The 14,405-nt window shown below is 49.2% G+C and overlaps 1 protein-coding gene across 1 annotated transcript; it reads left to right on the plus strand.

The window, feature by feature from the left end:
• Positions 1-7,571: 7,571 nt before the first annotated feature.
• LOC100010888 (tryptase-2-like) lies at positions 7,572-13,985 on the plus strand (the record flags this gene model as incomplete). Its single annotated transcript, XM_007499334.2, has 5 exons — positions 7,572-7,650; positions 8,363-8,522; positions 9,829-10,103; positions 10,656-10,801; positions 13,303-13,985. Coding segments are annotated over 5 exons (837 nt in total), but the record flags the coding sequence as incomplete, so codon positions are not given.
• Positions 13,986-14,405: the final 420 nt, after the last annotated feature.

Consider the following 14,405-nt stretch of genomic DNA (forward strand, 5'->3'; position numbering starts at 1 on the left):
TTTACAGTTTTGGTAACCATGTTTTGGCGGTTACAATATGAACTTAAAACCAACAAAATTAAATCTTAAACAAAACAATCAGCAAAATGCAATAAAATACAGATTTTTATAAAGCATTGGAGTCTGAAATGCCTTAAAAATATAACCTCCAGTCTCTTTAAAGTTCCTTTGTTTTTTATCCATTTCGATGCCTAATGTCAGAAGGCAGAAGATTGGTAAGGGGTAGGCAATGGGGTTCAAGTGACTTGCCCAGGGCCACACAGTCAGGAAGTGTCCAAGACCAGATTAGAACCCAAGACCTCCCATCTGTAGACCTGGCTCTCAATCCACTGAGCCACCCAGCTACCCCTCCATAGTAAGGGTGGGTTTTTGGAATCTCAAATTGGGCCAAAGAGTTGCAGGGAGTTGAAATTCTCTCCTGAATCTCAGGTGAGATTAATAAAAGGACTAGTGCACTCAAAAGATACCCTTTGAAATAAGCCATACTTATAACTTCCTGTTTGGAAAAGTCTCTTCCTTCTCCTCGTTGTTCCCCCCCCCCCCCGTGGTCCTTTGCCACGTGATGGCTAATTGTAGCCTAAGGAAGAATCACCCCCATTTTTACCAGGGGCCGGACAGGAGGCTGGGGCAGGAGAACAATCTGGGTCAAGCAGGTCTGGAGAGGTAATTGGGGATAGCAGGAAGCAAAAGCAGGCAGAAGGAGCAGAGCTGATCAAGAAGCTTTTCTGAAAAGCAGAAAATGCTTAAAAAAGGCTTCAAAAGGCTTTAAAAAATCTAGGCAGTAGCTATTAAAAGCTGAACTTAGTCACAGTAGAGAAAAGGTTTAGGAAAGTTAAGAAGATTGAGGGTATTTTGTTACAACCCACGTGGTCAGCCAAACTGTAAAAATTTAATTTAGTTTCTAGTAATAAAAGTATTATATTTTATGAGGTTTATTAAAGATTATTAGAAAGCAAGGATACAAAATAATAAACCATGTGTCTAGGGCTGATTAGCCCATTCACAGCCTACTTACTATATGTTTCAATCTCTGAGTAGAAGAAGAGAGAGCCTTGGGAGGCAGAGAGCCCGTTAAATACTAAATTGTGATCTTGCCCAGGTGGAGACTCAGGTGAGATTATAGGGAATTCTGGGAAATACCAAGGACTTCTGGGGATTAAAGTCTGGGGTTCAAATCTCCATTTTTACAGACAGGAGAGAGAAGTAGAGAGGAGATGAGACAAGAGGAGGACTGGATAGGAGAGGGAAGGTTGACAATAATAAGTTCTTGTTGATTTGTTGATGACTACTCTAGAACATGGCAACTGGGTTGCACAGTGGATAGAACACAAAATCAGAAGTCAGGAAGATCTGAGTTCAAATTTGACTTGAAATATTTAATAGCTGGTTGAACCTGGAAAAGTCTGTTCCTGGAATGAACTAGAGGAGGAAATGGCAAACCACTCCAATAACTTTGGCAAGAAAATCCCAACTGGAGTCTGGAAGAGTCAGACATGGATGAAATGATTGAACAACAAAATTCCAGGACACACCCCACTCCAAGGGGAAGATGGTCAGCATGTCTATCTACCATATTGACTCTGTTTCAGTCTATTTACCTTCCTGTCTTGGCCATTATTGACCTTTTCTATCTGCTTGCATCTTAGCAGATCCCAGCTTATCTTGGGCACTTTTTTGCTGTTCATCCCCTGTCCCTCGACAATGGCATCTCCACCACAGGGAAGGCAGCTCCTTCATTTGTTGAGACTGCAAAGAGAAAACTTGGAATCATAGACTTAGAGCTTTAAGGACTCATGGGATCACAGATACTGACCTGGAAGGAACCTCAAAGTCCAACAAGTACAGCCCCCTCATTTTACAGAAGAGGACACTGAAGCCAAGAGAGATTAGTCTTGCCCAGGAGCACACAAGTGTTAAGTGGAAGATCAAGCATTCAAACTCAGGTCCTCTGGCTCCAAATCATAAATTTAGAGTTTGCAGCTTGGTGTGAAAGTAGATAAATCACTGGGCTTGGAGTTAGGAAGACCTGAATCCAAATCCAGTCTCAGATACTTATTAGCTATGTGACCCTGGGCAAGTCACTTAACTGTATTTGCCTCAGTTTCCTCATCTATAAAATGAGTTGGAAAAGGAAATGGCAAACCACTCCAGTATCCTTGCCAAGAAAACCCTAAATGGGGTCATGAAGAGTTGGGCACAACTGAGATGGCTGAATAATAAAGAGTTGGAAGGGACGTGAGAGGTTCATGGGTCTTCTGCTTTGCCGGGCTAGTTACCCAATGAGAGTCTAATCAGAGTCAGCCAGCATGATTCCCATGCATGTGGAGGAATAGGTCCTTTTGAAGTGATTCTGATCTAGCATGGATCTTGTAGCTGCCTCCTGGCAGCTACAAGAGAAAGGGTAGGTGTAGCAGCCCAGCCCCTAGACGTTGTGGGGAAGCAAGGAATGTGAGTGAGCACATGGCCATTATGTGCATGGCAATGAACTTTATTGCCAGCATGGCTGAAGTTTAGGCGCGAAACCTTGCTTTCCTGTGTCCCACTCACCTGAGGAGTAAAACCCCACCTTCACCTTGTCATAGGTTGTATTATCCAATAGGGGTACCCCAGATAACTCATCCATATGTATTGAGGTATCATATAACTGTTCAATATGTATTGAGCTGGCAAGACTATAAATAAACCAGCTCCTCTAAGCTCCGACCACTGGGTGTGAATATTCAGGCTGAAACCACCCAATGATCCTCTTTTAACACCGTACCGGTCAAAGGACAAAGCTAGTGCAGATGGAAAGGAGACTAGGAACTACAAGAGGTAGATAATGCTAGATAGCATTAGGAGAAAGAGAGGAAGTAAGGCAGGCCTGGACTAATGACCAGGCCTTAGTAAGGCAGGCCTGGTCTAAGGACCAGGCCTTAGTAAGAAAGATAGAGAAGAGGGACAGGGGAGAAGTTGCTACTTGCCAGACCCGGGAATCCTGAACCAGTGGGCGGAGCTTAGAGGAGCTGGTTTATTTATAGTCATGCCAGCTCAATACATATTGAACAGTTATATGATACCTCAATACATATGGATGAGTTATCTGGGGTACCCCTATTGGATAATACAACCTATGACAAGGTGAAGGTGGGGTTTTACTCCTCAGGTGAGTGGGACACAGGAAAGCAAGGTTTCGCGCCTAAACTTCAGCCATGCTGGCAATAAAGTTCATTGCCATGCACATAATGGCCATGTGCTCACTCACATTCCTTGCTTCCCCACAACGTCTAGGGGCTGGGCTGCTACAGTAGGCTCGTTTGGGAAGGATGGATGAGATAATGTAGCCCTGCAACTGGCTCTAAGGTTGGGGAAGTGACACCAGGCTCTTTCAGGAGCTAGCAAAGGCCCACAGCATAGTGTCTCTGATATTGGTGACTATTTGCCCAGACACCAGGGTCTGTGTTGGAGCACGTTTCTGCCCTTTGGAGCTCAGTGACCAAATGTCACTAAATTCGAGTAACTATTGCTGCCGAAATCAAATTTAAAATCCTTTGTTAGGCTTTTAAAGCCCTTCACAACCCAACCTTTTCCTACCTCTCCAATCTGTCCATACCTTCCTCCTCTCCACTTAGTCTATGATCCTCTGACACTGGTGTCCTTGATGTTTCATTATAATTTGTTGAATGGGGAAAGAAGAGGGGAAGGGAAGGTGACATGGTCAGACTTACACTTTAGGAAGAATTTGACAGCTGTTTGGGGAATGGATAGAAATGGAGAAAGATCTGAGTCAGGAAGACCAACCAGAAGCCAATTGCAATAGTCCAGGCATAAATGAGTGACAATTTGGATCCGGGTGGGGGTAAATGACAGAGGAGAAGAAGGGGAATATACAAGAGGGTAAGGAACCCCAAACTTGGTACAGTGCATATATCCTGCCTTTCCTGTTTATACGAACTTCAATTTTTCTTGGGTTGAAATGTTTTCACTTCTGACTTACTCATTGTCTGTTAGACAGAAGCCCAGGTGGCCTCTAACTTTATCTCTTAAGTCAGATAGGGGAGGACTCAGCAGACCAGATCTCCTAGTTCCTGTGTGATATCCTCTGTGTAAGCTTCTCCGATGCAATCTGTCCAAAGTGTATCTCTATATCAACCTTTCCTCTTCTTTTTCCTCTCTCTTCTCTCATCTTCTCTTTCCTCTCCTCTCCATACCTTCTCTTCTCTGTTTCTCCTCTCTTCTCTTCTTTTCTCCTCTCTGTTTCTGTCCTTTCTTGCCCTCTCCTCTCTTTTCTCCTTCTCCCAACAGGCCAGCAGATCTTTTCAACTCCTGGTTTCCCTCCAACCCTCAGAACTTGCCAGAATTAATAAGGAAAAAATAGTTTGGACTCTGTTCAGAAACTCCCAGACTTTCTTTAATCCTCCTCAATTACTTGTGATCTGGGCCCAGACAAATGCCATATCCTAGCTCAAGTCATTCAGAAAATGGAGGATGGAGTTGGGATGCGAACCCGGCTCCCCTCACTCCCAGACTGGGGCTATGCTTTAGAATGAATGCTTCCAATGCTTAGTCCCCAAAGTAGGGTCCTCAGAAGCTTCTTTTCCAAGATCTTTTCAGATCTTAGATGGAGTGAGAGGAGTATAGATTGGTCTCAAGCCATGACTGCCCAAAACATTGGGGCTTGGATGAGCGGTTTGATTTGGGGTCAGGAAAGGACATAGGGCCAGGTCAACTATAGTGACCCAGATGGGAAGTATAGAGACCCCCCACGTGAATCCTATAACATCTATCTGTGGGAATAACCTGAGGTGGAAAGAAGGGGCTAAGGAGATGGGAGAATAATAACGACTCAAAGACAAAAGTAGAAACACATGGGGAGTAACGGGAACTCCGAGGAAGCAAGAGGAATGAGAGAACAGGTGGGGAGTATCAACCCCTCGATACTCCTATAGACAGTCGAGTCTGAACAACAATGGGAAGCTTTGGGGGTGACTGCGGTGCTAGAGAAGTGAGGGGAGTCACCACTCCCTGGTGCTGAGGCACTGGGACAACAGGGTCGCTAAGAAAGGTGGGAGTCAACTCCTTGGTGCCTCCTATCACAATAGAAAGTACTGGGGTGGCAAGGAAAGAGATACAGTGAAGCAAGAGCTGTAAGAGGGGAGGAGGGTAAGGGAGAGAGGAAAGAGGCGGCGAAGGGAGGAGTCCGCGCTTGTCCCCTGGTATTTATTGAGGGTCTTAGGAACTTATATATGGGTTTTTACATTGGTTGAATTTGACAATGACAAGATCAAAGAGGTGGAGTTTAATCCATCTCACACTTTTGTAAATGAAGTCCAAGCTGGCAACGCCCTGATTCAAATCACTATGTTAATGACCTTGCTCCCAGCAGAGGCAGTGACTGTCTCCACGCCCAACCCAAGAATTTGCTCATCCCTTGCTAGTGCCTAGGACTGTCCCTTTAACATCAAGAGTTCTGACCATGTGTCTGGTAGTACAATATTAATACAACAATCATACTTCCCAAATGCTAATACGCCTGGTATGTTACATCAACTAAGGCTGGTGGAGGGGTAGGCTATCACGTCAGATTCCCATAACCTCCCTGAAGCTCCAATCTGGCTGGATCCTGATGACACTGAGTATGGGGTCTGCTCACAGAGGTAGATAGGTGGGATAACTTGGGGTAGTGACTGGATTGAGTCTAGGGACCAAGTCCTAGAGGAGAAGGTAGGGATAGGGAAGGAGATTTCATTATGCCTCAATTGGGTCCTTTTACACATTGTACTATCTGGATAACAGAGAGGTTTTTTTTTTTAAATCTTTACTTTCTGTCTTAGTAACAACTCTAAGACAGAAGGGCAAAGAATAGGCAAACAAGGTTAAGTGACTTGCCCAGGACCGCTCAGCTAGGAAGTGTCTAAGAACAAATTTGAACCCAATTCCTCCTGACACCAGGTCTACCCACTGTGCTGTATAGCTGCCCCAAAGGGTATTTTTAACAACTAGCTTCTGAAAAAAAGGAGAAACAGCATCTTTTTTAAGTTTAACCTGCATTGTTAATGCTTTCTTAAGTTTAACCAATCCACACAACAATGAATCATACTTTGATTTGCAGCATTTGCTGATTTCCAGTGTAAAAGCTCACACTAAACATGCTAGTGAGCCAGTTCAGGCTGGCCCTGGCACACTCCTGACTATGGATCCCTCAACTTTGTCAGGGTTAGCTTCTCCAAGCCACTAACTTGGGTCCCCACCTTTGATGGCAACCAATAGGGAGATAAGGGCAATAGTTGTGACTGGTGGCAAGCAAGAAACACTGCAAAATCTATCTTGGCTTTGAGCCTAGAGGCAAAATCTGAAACAAAAAAAACGGGGCCAGTTCGATTCTGTAAACTTTCGAAGCGCTACCAAGTTGGGCAATGAACAAGGGACCTGTTCCTGCCCTCAGGTAACTTCCAGTCTAGCCTTCATCTTCTGTGTCCTTAGAACTCCAAGGCAGGGAAGGCTCACTCAAAATCCTCCCCACTTCCCTAAGGACCCTCAGAATTTAGCACATCCCAATCCAGCATCAACCCTCCAGTCCCCCTCGGAACTGTGACTCTTCCTCTTTGGTTCTCCTTTGCTTGAGGCAGGGAAGAGGTTGTAGGGAGAAGGCGGAGGAAGGAGGGGTGACAGCTTCCAACAATAACAGAGCTGGAATGGGAAGGGGAAGTTAAGATCCCAGGCTTGCCAAATGAACCTGGACTGTTAGCAGTGAGTGCTGAATAGGACCCCAGAGATCTGGTGGCCACAGCTGCTCTTGGACATGACTACTAGAAAAGGGCTTTTCCCAGGACAGGTAAAAGGAGTGAACGGAGGGGTGGCTCTGATGGAGAGGCCAGGGGAGGGTGGCTGAAGAAGCGGGCTGGATTCCCAGGGCTTTCCAAAGGCTCCAGTCGGACTGGGTCCCAAAGGCTGGATTCCCAGGGCTTTCCAAAGGCTCCAGTCGGACTGGGTCCCAAAGGCTGGATTCCCAGGGCTTTCCAAAGGCTCCAGTCGGACTGGGTCCCAATGGCTGGATTCCCAGGGCTTTCCAAAGGCTCCAGTCTGACTGGATACCAAAGGCTGGATTCCCAGGGCTTTCCAAAGGCTCCAGTCTGACTGGATACCAAAGGCTGGATTCCCAGGGCTTTCCAAAGGCTCCAGTTGGACTGGATACCAAAGGCTGGATTCCCAGGGCTTTCCAAAGGCTCCAGTCGGACTGGGTCCCAATGGCTGGATTCCCAGGGCTTTCCAAAGGCTCCAGTCGGACTGGGTCCCAATGGTGTTCAATGTGGCGTCTGCCTGCCGTTCTCTATACGGGAAGGAACCTCAAACCCGAACCAGCCGCTTTCAACCAGTCTTCTCCTGCCTCTTCCCCAGAAACTCTGAGGAACCTGCATGAGTTGGTGGGGGCTTTGGAGAAGGGGCCTCGGGGTGCTGTCCAGCGGCTTGCTAGTAGGAACAAGCCGGGGGTGCCCTCTCTGCAGGCCTGGGCTTCTGAACACCCCGCAGCACCGAGAGGGGCACTTCCCCGACCACCTGTCTGCCTCAGAGGGTGCCTCAGCAGAGGCTGACCCGTTCTCCTCTGCTCTCTCCGCCTCCAGGCGCTGCTGTCTTTACTGCTCTCGGGCCTTCTGCTCCTGGGGGAAAAGGGTACGTAGGACGTCCCAGGGCTCTGTGCGGAGGGCAGAGAAGGGGGATGGGCTGGAGCTCTCCTGTTCCTAGGAGTGGAACGTCTGGAACCAAGGCAGCCTCCCTCATCCGTCCCCATCTCACCTAGCTCTGCCTGCCCCCAGCTCCCATCTGAGCCCGGCCCAGCCCCAGGAAATGTCCCAGATACTCTCCTTCTCCGGAGCCTGCATTTCCCCGGGACGCTGGGGGCTGCGGGGAGTGGAAAGGGAGAGGCAGCCCCAGGGAGAGCCCAGAATCCAGGAAGGGAGGGAGGAGAGAGGGAGAACGCGGAGAGAGCACGTGATTCTCACTCGCACCGCTTTTCTGCCCCTCCGAGTTCTGCCTGCCTAATAGGAAGACTCGGTTTGGGTCCTGGATTCGCCGCCAGCTGGCTGTGTGACCCCGAACCCAGTCCTTCCCTCTGTGGGCTCAGCGTCCTTGAGTAAAACGGGGGACTCGAATAGTGCCCTTCCACTGCCTCGTCTGTGAACTAGGCCCGGCCTATTCGGAGACTAAAACTTGAGTTACAGAGCGGGGACCTGGCTGGGCATCAATGGCAGAGTCAGCCTAGAACCCTGTCGGGTTCCTGTGGGTGGGGCCTCCGGTGCAAAGGGCAGCCAGGACGGGAGACCGACTGGGGGCGTAGCTGGCCTCTCCAGGAGCTGCTCTCATGGCTGTTCCCGTCTGTTGGCAGCAAAGGGCACTTCCTGGGAATCTCGAATTGTGGGGGGCGGGGCTGCCCAGAGGGGGCAGTGGCCGTGGCAGGTGAGCCTCCGGGAGCGTGGCCAGCATGTGTGTGGGGGCTCCCTCATCAGCCGTCAATGGGTACTGACTGCGGCCCACTGTGTGCCCAGGTGAGTCACCTCTGTACCGGGCAGAGTGGGCAAGGGAGGGGGAGGGGGACACAGGAATGACCCCTCCCCTGAGGAAGTTACCACTGAACAGGAAGGTGGGGATGGCATTGGAGAAAGATGACATGTCGGGCCTGAAATGGACTTTGGGGATCATCAAATCCAATTCCTCTATTTTAAACATCAGGGGAACTTGAGGACCACCAAAGGTCAGTGACTTCCTCAAGATCACACATCCCTATCAGCATTCTAATCCATCTTTTCTTGCCTTAACAAAAACAGAAAAGAGCACATTCTGTTCTCCGTTATAGACATAAACATCGTTTACTAGAATTACCAGGAGCCAGGCACAGTCAAGGTCAGAACTAAAAGGGCTCCCTCGCCATCACCTGGGCTTGCACTCTCGTTTATATATCGCAACATAAACTGAGAACCAGAAAAGGGAAGTGACTTGCCCAAGGCCATACAAGTAGCAAGAATCCCAGCTGGAATCTGACTCCAAGTCCAATACTCTTCCCATTACTGGAACAGGCTCACAAGCACAGCAAAACTTACAAATCCAAGAGGTCCCTTTGGGCATGAAGTTCTGGGTCGTACCAGATGGAGTTCTGGCCTAGGAGTCAGGACATCTGGATTCTTGACCCGGTTCTGCCAATGACCCACTGCACATCCTTGAGCAAGTCGTTGTCCCTAGCTGGGTCTCAGTCTCCTCGTCTGTAAAGTGGGTGGGTGGGATCTAATGATCTCTTAAGTGCCTTCTGGCCTTGAGATTCTCTTTTCCTTGAAAATGTCCCAAGTGAGGGGCAGCTAGGTGCCAGGCCTGGGGTCAGGAGAACTTGGGTTCAAATCTGGCTCAGACCTTTCCTAGCTGTGGGACCCCAAGCAAGTCACTTACCTCTGTTTGCCTAGCCCTTGTGCTAGGACAGAAAGTAAGAGCTTTGGGTTTTTTATCCGGAGTGAGCAGTTTTGTAGCTTCCCATGGTGCCTCCTGGCAAGGGGTCACTCCTCCTTTAGGAGGTTAAGTCTATGCTCTGTTCCTTAGACCATCATTATAATTATAATCGCTCGCATTGTCCAGAGCCTTTGAAGGCACTCAAAGTGTCTCCTCGGCAAGCTGGAGGGTAACCCAAGTGTTATTTATCCCTGTTTTACAGGTTATAGAATTTAAGGTTCAGAAGGGACAAAGGACTTACTTGCCTTCAGTCACATAGCAAGGAGATATCAGGACGACCTCAGAGCTTGTGATTGCAAACCAGTTTGGGTTTGTTGGGTTTGTTGGCCTCCCGACCCCTGTTTCTGCCTTTGACAGCTCCCTGAATCCCCGGGACCTGCAGATCCAACTGGGGGAACAGATCCTCTATACCAAGCCCCGCTACTCCATCTTAGTTCCTGTGCGTCACATAGTGTTGCACCCCCATTATGACGGGGATGCCCTTCATGGAAAAGACATGGCATTGCTGAAGATCACAAGACCTGTACCTTTCTCCAACTTCATCCAGCCCATCACTCTGGCCCCACCTGGGACTCGGGTCCCCCAGAAGACCCTGTGCTGGGTGACTGGCTGGGGGGATATCTGGAAAAATGGTGAGATAGAGGGAAGTGGGATTGGGGTGACCCATTCTTGCCCTGGGCACCCTACCCCACCCCATATACAGGCACATGGCATTTGATGGGAGCAGCACCAGAAAAGGTTTCCTTAAACCACACAGGTTCAGGGGACCCCTTTGCATCCCCCAAAGAAGATCTCTTCCTTCTAGATCTGGCTAAAACTCCATCACTAACTTCTGTACTTTAGGCTAAGCATCCCCTCTCCAAGCTCTTCTTTTTAAGTATAAACTTCCTGAGAAGAAGGACTTGGTCTAACAGCATCCATCAACGGTACCCTGGCATGGGCTCATCAGCCCCCCAGCAACACCAGAGGGAAAGGGTGAGGGATAGCAGTGAAACTTGGGTGCTCTGGGATCAAGAGCCAGAAGAGAACTAAGGTCTGGGGAAGCTCAAGGTATCCCTCCCCGCTCATGAGCTGGCTCTGCCGCCCACGCCAGCATGAGCCGCAGCCACCCGCTCCTCCATGGTGCCCATGGAGGCCCTTTGCAGCAGGAGGCCGAGCGCCCCATCTCCTGCCCTTGCCCACAGTGCCCCTGCCTCGGTCCTACCCGCTGCAAGAGGTAGACGTGCGCATCGTGGACACACAGACATGCCGCGTCCTCTACGATCCGGAGCCCATCGGAGATGCGATGCTGTGCGCTGGCCAAGGCCAAGGGCGTAAGAGCTTCTGTGATGTGAGTCCCCCCAAACCCTCCCCCCCGAAGCTCTGCTCCCAGCTGGGTCTCCTCATCTCGAGCTCCCCCAGAGCCCAGGACACAAACACCATTGCTCTAGCCCTGCTGGAGCCCAGAGGACCACAGACCCTAGAATTCCAAGGGAACATTGAAATCGCCTAAGCCAATCCCTCATTTCTTTGATGGGCTGTGCAATGTGGCTGAGATCAAGAGGGGGGAAGATTTGTCTAAGGCCACACAATAACTTGGGGCTACTGTTAGGCTCAAGTGTTGCTCAGTCAGCCATGGCCCACTCTTCTTGGCCCCATGGATGATAACTATCCATGGGGATTTCTTGGAAAGAATACTGGAGCATTTCACCATTTCCTTCTTTTGTCAGGTAGTTAGAGGCTAAGTGACTTGCCCAGGGTCACACAGCTAGGAAGTGTTTGAGGCTGGATTTGATCTCGGGTCTTACTGACTCCAAGCCTAGTACTCAATCCACTGAGCCACCCTGCTGCCTCCTAGACCCAAGTTCAGGTACTTTTTTATTCATAGTCCAGAGGTTTATTCACGGCCCCAAATACCTCTAATACTATGCTTAATTTTTTCATTAGAAAGGTACTTTATTTTATCAATTACATGGAATAGCAAATTTCCACAGAAGTTATATGATTCAAATGGTCTCCCTCCCTCCCTTCTCTCCCTATTCCTGAGTTGACAAGCAATTCAGTCTGTCATCCTATAATCAATGCAGATTAATATCTACCTAATATCATTCAAGTCAGTTTGTAATAAGTCCATGTATTTGATGCTTTAATATTTACAAAGCATCTTCCTCACATCAGTGCTGTGAAGCAGGCAGAACCTCTCTTATTGTTCCCATTTGGGCGTTAAGAGAAGCTGTGCATGTGCCTCCTTGCTAGCACTTCTCTCTCTCTCTCTCTCTCTCTCTCTCTCTCTCTCTCTCTCTCTCTCTCTCTCTCTCTCTCTCTCTCTCTTTCTCTCCTCTCTCACCCCCTCCCTTCCTCTCCCCCTTCATCTCTCTCTCCCTTCATCTCTCTCTGTCTCTCTCCCTCTCTCTCTCTCTCTCCCTCCATCTCTCTCTGTCTCTGTCTCTCTGTCTCTGTCTCACTCTCTCTGTCTCTGTCTCTCTGTCTCTGTCTCTCTCTCCCCCTCCCTCCCTCTCCCTCTTCCTCTCCATCTCTCTCTCCCTCCATCTCTCTCTCTCTATACATATATATGTATATATATAAAGATACCCTAACCCTGTGTATATATATATATATATATATATATATATAAATCTGGATTAGAGCCCCTATATATATATAGGGGCTCTAATCCAGATTTTCCCAGGTGCTTACTGTGGGATTAATAAAAACTGAGTCTTGGACCAGAAAGGTGCACCAGGCGGACTGCAGACCTATTTGTAATTTAGGACCTTTTCTTTTCTGCCTCACTTGACCTTTCCCTACTGACCCATAGAGCTTCTGCAGAAGGGGACGACCTCCTCTTCCTGCTGTTGTCGCCCGTCCTGGTCTAGACACCTCCCTGCTTTCTTCTTAGCTCATCTGAGGATGGAGAATAAGAATTTCTCTGTTAAGCTTAATTAGCAGTTAAGGGAAATAAGATAAATCCAAACTAATCTATGGTCAGAGAAGCAGGAAGGCAGCAGTCACTCCCAACAAGGTTTTTCTCAGCCTGGGACTGCTTGGAGGAGCACAGAAAGGAAGGAGAAGCCTGTGTTTGGAGTGAGCATTTCTAAACTGGCCATTACACCACTGCGGTTAAAGTGGCTGTGTAGGGTGATGAGAGAACGAGGAAGGGTGAAGTCTGAGGATCTTGAGCCCTTTTATCTCTTGGGCATTCCTGTCTCCGAGTTCTCTGGATCCTGGCAGCCAGAGGCCCAGAACAACGAAACGGCGTGTGGCATTGACCCATTGCAGAACCCACAAATACTCTTCTCAGAGACCTCAGCTCTGTTCAGGCTCCCCGGTGCAGAGCTCTGGAAGAGAGTCCCTCCCATTTAACCCAATCCCCTGCACAAAAGCTCCCTTCTTGCCTTCCATGAAAAACGGTGCCTGGCCTTCCAGCTCCGCCGGCCACCCTGTTCCTGGTTCTAGTCCCGGGGAAAGCCAGTGCCTTACTGGTCCCTTCCATCAGGGCCATCCATCTGGCACATATATTGTTCAAGATACTATTGGCTTCTGGGAAATGTTGCTCATGTTTCTTCTTCAGGAGGCCTCTTCCCTGCGGGCCTCTCGGGATGCCAAGAGGCTAGACCAGCCCTTCTCCCTCCTTCACTGGTACCCAATATGATCCTCTCCCCACAGGAGAGCGCCCTGATTACGGGACGACACAGGAAAGTCCATTCCTGTCTCTGGGCCTTGTTTTCTCTGCAATGGTCTCTGGGTTGTCCATTGCACCAAGGGGCTTTGATAATGGAGACTAGAATGGATGAAGTGGGCTTGGCACACTGTGAAATGATGTTACTCTCTTCTTCCTACCCCTTCGCCTAGGGAGACTCTGGGGGCCCTCTTGTCTGTCAAGGAAGGAACAGAAGGTGGCTCCAGGTGGGTGTGGTGAGTTTCACCCGGGGCTGTGCTGAGCCTCAATTTCCAGGCGTGTACTCCAGGGTGTCATCCTTCGTGCCCTGGATCCGTCAGTACGTGCCTCTGCCCCCTGCATCGGCGTGACTCCCCCGAGCTCTGGGGACCTCGGAATCCTGACACCGTTTTCCCATGGCTGCTCTTCCTGTCTTCCTCTCCCCATCCTCGTCTCTGCCTGGAGTCCCTCCTGCTCTCCTCAGTTCTCCTAGTCTAGCTCCTATGTTCCCTGCCCCCTGCACTTGCCTCCATCACAGCCCCATTCATGCCCTGGGCCCAAGCATCAGGAAGAGAAAAACAAGCTCAAGTGGAGGGGCTCAGGGGAAAAGAAGAGAGATTTGGCACACGGAAAGGAGCCGAGAATTGATGGGTAAAGATTTCCTGGTCCGGAGGTGCTCCCTGGCTGTGGGCTGAACTGGGAGTGGGATGAGGCAGAATAAAGGCAAGGGGAGGGCCAATGGACACAGACGGAGTGGGTAGAAGGACGGGGGTCCCACTATCTTCTAAAAAAGGAATTAAACTATTAAACTGTCTGCAAAGAAACCTCCTTCTGCGTCAGCTCCATCAACCTTCTAATGGCCTGGTAGTTCCTGAATGCTCCTAGCTGTGGTGAGGAGACATTGGAATGGAAACTCTGAGACCAGTCACCCTTGGGGTCCCTCCTCAAACCAGGGATCTCTGCTGAGGGACTGGAATACAGGATGGAAAGAGCAAGAGGGCAGAGGCCATAGGGATAGGGAAAGAGAAGTCTTTCAGCATTTTCCTTCATCTTTCCTTTGTGCCTAGCCCTGTGTTTTGCTCCTGAGGGAGAATTGTCTCCTTCACTGGCATTCTTCCTTAATAGGAGATACAAGGGGAGCCTCAAAACCATGTTGTCAGCCCAGAGCCTGAAAGGCAGCTAGGCAACATAGTGGATAGAATACTATAAGGGTAATGTGGAGGACCTGGATTCAAATCTCACCTCAGATCATTATAGCTGTGTGACCCCGGGCAAGTCATTTAATACCTCTGTGCCT

This window comes from Monodelphis domestica, chromosome 7 (assembly GCF_027887165.1).
Source record: "Monodelphis domestica isolate mMonDom1 chromosome 7, mMonDom1.pri, whole genome shotgun sequence".
In the NCBI taxonomy this organism is placed as follows: Eukaryota; Metazoa; Chordata; class Mammalia; order Didelphimorphia; family Didelphidae; genus Monodelphis; species Monodelphis domestica.